Source organism: Epinephelus moara, chromosome 7 (assembly GCF_006386435.1).
Source record: "Epinephelus moara isolate mb chromosome 7, YSFRI_EMoa_1.0, whole genome shotgun sequence".
Taxonomy (NCBI): Eukaryota; Metazoa; Chordata; class Actinopteri; order Perciformes; family Serranidae; genus Epinephelus; species Epinephelus moara.
Window position 1 is genome coordinate 18,895,690 of NC_065512.1, and position 7,311 is coordinate 18,903,000.

The window sequence follows — 7,311 nt, forward strand, 5'->3', positions numbered from 1 at the left end:
TTTCTCGCTTGTCATCCTGTCCTCTGTGAAGCACTGATTCTGTCATCTCTTTAAACCTCGATGTCTGTTTCTTATTCTCGCTCCAATAGCCTTACCTAATTTTCCTCAAATCCTTTTGCTCTCTTTTTTCTCTCCATCCCACTATGCCACCTTTCCCTCCCCTTGCTCCCACCCCTGCTCTGTTCTGGGCATTTTTCCACTGCCAAGAAAGGAGGGAGGAAGGGAGGGAGGAAGGGAGGGAGGGCCCATGCTAGGCTCAGTCCGAGGGAACGAGCAGATTCCCTGCCCTCGTCTCTGCTCCCTCTTTGAGGCCAGTATCGGGGCTAAAGGCTGGAGCGTATTTGTAGAAGGAAAAGGCTCATTTACAGACTGCAGGGTGGGTTTAATGTGTGTGTAGTTATTTAAAATCCATCCAGAGACCTCAACCTTATCATGTCGGACGGTCAGCGGGACCATGATGATACATACAACACATACCAGGTCTCATGAGCTCTAATTAGGCACGCTTGTATCTTATCTCTCTCCATAGCTCATATAAAGTCTGGTACGCCTCAACGTCGACAAATAAACACAAGTCAGACAAATCAGAAATAAGTCAGGATTCAATTAGAGCTAAAAAGCCAAGTTAATTAAACCAATTACTCAATCTGCATCTATTTTGATGATGAATTAACTGTTTTCCAACAAATACGACAAACATTTCTTGCTTCCAGCTTCCCAACTGTGAGGCTTTGTTGCTTTTCTCTGTCGAACATAACAGTAAACTGAACATATTTGGGTTTTGAACTAAAGATGCCAACTTGGGCTTCTGAGAAATGCCTTTTGTAGTCAATATAATATGCAACAAAATAACATCAGCTCCAAGAGTGACGTCTGAGTCACTTTATTCACTAAATACAAACCATGACGTGTGGTTGAAAGCTCAGAAAAGATGGTGAGTGGAACTATGAGCTAAGATTATTGTGTTACATATAATGTTCTCAAAGGTCATAAATGAGCCTCCATGGTTTGAGAGGGAAAGCTTGTTAACGTAATGTGGTGAATGGATTGATGTTCCCCAGAGGACCTGTGTTTAACATGCTTTTCTCAACATGGGTCTGACCTCGGTTGAACTCACAGAGGCCATTTATTTACTGTGTACTTTTACTTAACAAACATTTTCAATTCAAGAACTTTATAGTGTTTTAACAGTGTGGTATTGCGACTTTAGCTTAAGTCACTAAGTATAGTGCTGTCAGTAAAGGTTAAAACAGAACAAAGAATAGCAGCATTTAGAGGCCGAACAAAGAAATGTTCCTCATCACAACACACTCCGTTGATCCCTTAAATGTTACCAAACATTTTTAAAGGAATACTTCACCTCCCAAATGACTGTGTGTTCGTGAGTGACTCACCCTGTGTTACAATTAGATTAGTGAAGACAACTTTGTCTTCTCTCTTGCCTCGAGGGAACGAAGAATGAGAACATTCTTGATAAATTGAAGTCATAGGGGTCCGCGTTTAACAACAGCAAAACTATATTAAAACATCCGTTTACGTTCTTCTTGCACAACTCATGCAGAATAATCCAAGTCTCATTTATCAGGTCGTACACTCAGTACTTCCCAAACGGCCCTTTCCGACAGAAAACTAAATTGAAAGTCAGGATAATCTAAACTCTCTTCAAAGCCAAACTCCATTGAGAAAAACAGTGATTTAACCTCACTGAGCACGGGAGTTGCTGGTCTACCTTTGCCTCAATCGGTTAGTTTGTGTGTGTTATTGTGCGACTTCGGTGTTTTAAGGTGTTAGTATGGATTCACCAAAGTTACAAAATGACACAAACAAACTACAGATTAAAGCAGTGTTAGATCGCAGCTCCAGTGTTCAGAGACGTAAAATTACTATTTTTGTCAATGGAGTCTGGCTTTAAAGAGAGCATAGATAAGTTTGACTTTCAGTTCAGTTCTCAATCGAAAAAAGGCTGGCTGCACTGGGCATACGACTAGATAAATGAGACTCTGATTATACTGCATGAGTTATGTGAGAGTTTGTGAATGGATATTATTTTGACATAATTTTACTGTTGTTGAAAACGGCCCCCTATGGCTTTAATTCAACAAGAATTTTCTCCGTTTTTGGATTCTTTATTCAGGCATGAGAGAAAAAAGTTATCTTAATTAATTCACCGTAACATGGTTTGAGCAAATGGTCACTTGGCGGGTGAAGTATTCCTCAAACTGTTCACAAACTGAAACAGTATAAGTGTAGCCTGATTGCTTTGTTGCTACAAAAGTCTGTTCTGTAGTCTGTTCTGACGTTGATGGTTGGGTAACACCAACACACAGATGGCGAGTAAACTTCCATTTTTCTTGCACGTCCTCTGCATTATAGCACACGTCCCAGATCCCAGCACATCCCAAGAATATTAAACGCGTTAAATAAACCACTTTAAAGTTAAAACTGCGTAATTGAGCCAATTTTAAGATGCAGCAAATGACAAGGCTTTCTGGTTAATGGTAGAAAAATTTAGAAGTGACATTTGGAGAGAACAACGCACGCCAGTTAATCACTCATCCCACGGTGACCCCATTTTCACCAAGCAAACTGCATTTCAGATGCAGGGCCTGATCTCAAGGTGCGTCCTCTGCACAGGCCGCTGGATACAGCACGATCTCTGGTGAAAGCAAATGGGTGGTACGATGGTGGGGTTTATATTCCTGAGAATATATCGCATCAGAATACTGTTTAATAGGCAGAATTGAACTGAAGTAAAACAGAGTGTCAAACAATTATTTAACGTGTCACACTAATGATGTGATTTATTGAGTTTGACTGTGAGCTACACGGAGGAAAACAATGGGAAATTGACGTCCTTATAAACCTTCAGGAGTCCCTGAGTGAACTGATTTAAGCCTCACCACCTATACGTATGTTTAACTTTTAGTATGTATGAGTAAGTTAGGGTGTTCGTTATCTCTTACTCACATACCCCTTGAGGAGACTTTTCATGCCGCTCTTTGTCATTTGTGTGTGTGTTAATTTATGTGCGTGGTGCCTTTGAGTGCAGAGTGCCGGTAATGATAAGACACCAGTACAGCTGGTAAGCCAAATGAGGACTCCTTTTAAGCCAAGCCAAGAGTGAAGAGAACACACTGCAGGGACATGAAACACAGTACACCCCCCTCTTTCTTTCTGTCTCACTACACAAGTCTTACCTCACCCCCAATCTCCCCTGCTATAATTGCATGACTGTGGCTCCATCTCCTCTCTGTTTTACATCACTCTGTCTCACCGCCCTCAACAATCCCTGCGCAGGATCCATGACTGGATGTTGGGCTGTAGTAATTAGAGCAGGCTGATACAGACAGAGGACACAGCGTCCCCTCATGCTCATGTTCCCTCCACCTGGGCAGATATTTTTAGCCCACCTTGAATGAGGGAGAGCAGGCATCAACATGGCAACATGGCGAGGTGCGAGAGGCTCAATCAGAGTCAGCTATAAGGATCCAGGGCCTCAACGAGGGAACCGGCTTCTTCTCCTCAACCTGTCGTCTTTATCCTCTCAAGTCGTGGACTGCAGAGGAGAGGGGAGCTTGTCAGGCTGCCTTGTTGGGCTGACATCCTCTTGACGTCTGTGTTTTTCAAGATCCAGAGCCGCTGCAGATAACTAAATTAACCACTGTGTCATTCCCCCCTGTCACAGCGGATGATGCGGGATAAAACAATAACACTGCATGCCATAAAAAACAGAAATATAAACACTCCTCTCTCTCTGTTTATATGCAAGTGTGTGTGTGCACATGTCCCCCGGGGCTGCAAACTCTTATGACTTTCACTACGCCTGCATCTCGACCTCCTTTGCATATCAAGCTCCCGGTGTGTTTGAGTAAAACATCAACATTTTATTCACAAGATGTGTATCTCGTTTCCTGCCGGCACACACACGCAGTTCCCCACTCAGAGTCCCAACCCCGGCTGGCCGCACTATATCTCGGAGTGGCTTGTCATCAAACGCTGCAATTTCTCACCTCAGGAAGCACACGGGCACTCTCCTTCATAATAAATCAGGAGTTAGTGTCCAGATTTTAATACCCTACACTCATGCCAGGAAATAAACACATCAGTTCGCACACAACGAATGCCGTTTTCATTACTTTCTCAAGCTCCTTTATGAAGTAAATCTAACACACATCCCGCACCTATACATAACCTAAATACACACCCTGAAGGCTCATCAGATCCAGCTTTGCTCCGACTTGTTGACCTCCTTTAGACGGCACATTGGAATGCCAGTTCAGGCCCTTCCCACGGCCAGTCAACAGGCCATATATTATCAGGGTAATTACCTTTGGAGAATAGATGCCTTTCTAATGCCTCCCCATTAACTTGGTGGGTACACTCAGCGGACTTCACTGTGTGCTCTGTCTTCACCATGCCATACCTCACACATCACGACCATGAATCCAATAAAAGCGCACACAATGGCACATTTTCCAGCCAGTGAGCAAAGGTAGGGGAAAGCAGTGGAAGGTCAGCGGGGAGGGTCCGCATGTCAGGCGATGAGTGATGTCGTGGCTGTTGAGACCCTAATGGCCATCTGTGTGACGCTGTAAAGATAGACTAGGCAGAGGACAATCGGTTTATCTTGTGTTTCATGTTTGCCGAAGCTGTTTGAAAAATCCATCCTCTAATTAGGCCGCAGCTATTCCCGCTGTTTATTTTCCTCAGCATGCAACTGTTGTGCAGGTCAACAGAGGAGTCATCACAAAGCCAGGTGTTCAACAGCTGTGTCCTGTGACGCTAGGAACATCAACAGCCACCTGGTGTGTTTCTATTTCTTGTCGGAGCAGTTTGGCATTTTGGGAAGCATGCTTTTTCGCTTTCTCACAAAGAGGTAGGGCTCTGACACACGAGGCAGCGGTCGGCCGTTGGTAAATGTTGGGCTGTCGGTGAGCATCTGTTGACCTAGTTTTGGCGGTGTGTCACGCAGCGCTGGCGGTAATAGCTCGGTGCACAAGAAGAGAAATTAAAGTGAGGAAAGTAAACAAATGGCTAAAGCCAAGAGATCAAAGCAAACTTGTTAAATGAGGTAAGATTATGTTTGTATCTATTGAGCTCTTCAGCAGAAACAGTTCGCAATCGTTTGTTTAATTGGTCGCTGGCGCACAGTAAATATCCTTTGTTGTTTCAACATCAGGTTGTCTTGTTTATGTGCTAACTGGCTAGCTAGCATCTTGAATCCATTCTTTCGGTTTCCCTTTTTGAATGACAAATACAGACTACTGCCACCTGCTGGTATGGAGAGTTACTTCCTCTTACGCAGGCACAGAATATATGTCCTAGTTGGCTGTAGGCTTAGAGCTTACTTCTGCTCAACGTTAGGTATGTATACCGACACAGACGGCGCCTTCTGTCTGTACATGTGCATTCATTTCATCCATATTTATTTTCTGAAAGCTTACGGATACAGCTGAAACGGAGCAGTACCACCGCTGATCGTGGGGGCAGTGTAGCGTAATTAAAGTGAGATACGACCGTAGGAGACAACAAAGACATTTGAAAAATGGTGGAATGGAACATATCGGTAATCGCTGTTGCGATGTGTTTAATGGCCTCACAGACCACCACAGCTGTTTACAACACTGCCTCCGTTAGAGGTAAATTATTACGACCTCCACTGTCTTCACTGAAACTTTGCCCTCTAGTGTCATCTAGTAGCTGTATCTATGGCAACGTAAAGGATGCATGGAAGTATTAGGGCTGTGACATTTGTTTTTGTAAGCAAAGGGAGTATAAAAGAATCTGGTATGTTCGGAAGCAACTTTTTGGTTAAGAAACAAGCGAAAGGAGGCGACGCAACAGCTGGCCTCCATCTTCACTAGTTCTTTGATGTCGATTTGGTGTGTCTGGCCTGAAGTGGTCGTCCCTCCGCTCTATTAGGCCAGCTAATCTAAAAGCACATTACCTCTGTGTTTACTCAGAGGTTGGACTACTTAGCACTGCAGTGTGAGACCCATAAGGTGAGAATCCTCACAACCCTCGAGCATGCTCATCACCCTTGGGCGTACACAGACAAACACACATGCTCTGTGACTGACCACCCAAACACGGTGTTTGTATGCCATTAGAGCAGCTGCCAGGCGGCGGAGCATTTCGCACTGAAGCGTCCTTCAATATTGATGATGAGGGGCCATCAAACCACATGGCAAGCTGGGCTGGCTGGTGAGATATCCACAAACAAAACACAAGCCCTCCCTTGTTTTCTTTTCACAGCTGTCTGTCACTCTTCTGTCCTCTTATGGCAGCTTTTGCCGTGCAGTTAACTTCACAACTCCTTAAAGAGACTGAGACTAGGAGGAATGTGTGTGTGTGTGTGTGTGGGGGGGGGGTCTGTTTCAGGTTTCAGCCAAAATGAATAATGAAAAAAATGCCTATCAAACTGCCATATATACACAATAATTTTTAGGATTAAGAGTGGTGTCCCTGTTGAAAGAAACTGTCCCAGTTGCAATTTAGTTAAACTGTGAGCCTGATTGTCTCCACAATGGAGCTCATAATTGCGCATGAGTGCCAACAATAATGGAATAATTGGTTCTCCTTAAGAAGATTATACTATAACAAGCTATAGCTCAGCACAGGCAGCTGTAAATGCCTGATTTCTAGCACAGCACCGTGTTGTGTCGGATAACACACTGACTCAGACCCTTTTCCAGATGTTTTCTAGCTCGTCTGGCTTTGAGAACAAAGCTGCTCTGTGAGGACAGCTTCGTACGTAAAAACATCCAGTATACATGTAAGGCAACATTTAGTATCCATACAAAGAAAAATATTATAGTTTAGCCGTTTTTAGGCAAACTTACCTCAGCGTTAGAGATAGCCACGGCCAGCAGAAGGAGCACGGCGACACTTCGCAACATCTGGACACGAGAAAAGAAAAAGTAAGAGTTTAACATTTGCGTCCGTTTCCACTCGTGTTTCTCAGGAAACTTGAGGAAAACGCTACTTTGGATATGTTACCATTTTTGTAAAAGCAGCTCGTCTCTGGTCGTGTGCTCGGAGGAGGAGGACGGGAGCTGGTCTGGATGTTTGTCGGGACGGAGGCGAGCAGGAGGTCCGTGATTTCAAGAAATTTGAGGAGCGCTGAGGAATTCGTGTCCGTCCGTCAGTCTCTCCTCCTCCTCTCTCAGCGCCGCGGCCAATGAAAACGTCTGGAGTCCACCGAGGACGTTTACACAAGAGTAGAGGAGGGGGAGGAACCGAGGAAAGTGTGTGTGTGTGTGTGTGTGTGTGTGTGTGTGTGTGTGTGTGTGTGTGTGTGTGTGTGCGTGT

General features: G+C 44.4%; 1 protein-coding gene across 4 annotated transcripts in view; it reads right to left on the reverse strand.

Moving 5' to 3' along the window:
* The window catches only part of LOC126392893 (follistatin-related protein 1-like), a 30,143-nt gene that overhangs the window by 21,729 nt on the left and 1,103 nt on the right, over positions 1-7,311 (reverse strand). For 2 of the 4 annotated variants that reach the window (XM_050048605.1, XM_050048604.1), the window contains exons 1-2: positions 7,000-7,182; positions 6,843-6,899 (exon numbers count right to left, since the gene is read on the reverse strand). The exons of 1 other annotated variant lie outside the window; for it this stretch is intronic. In XM_050048605.1, coding sequence (XP_049904562.1) covers positions 6,843-6,899; positions 7,000-7,002 — 60 coding nt within the window. In that variant the 5' untranslated portion in view covers positions 7,003-7,182. Of the gene's footprint in view, positions 1-6,842; positions 6,900-6,999; positions 7,183-7,311 lie in introns of those variants that run through there. One more of the 4 variants, XM_050048607.1, reaches the window with a different exon arrangement.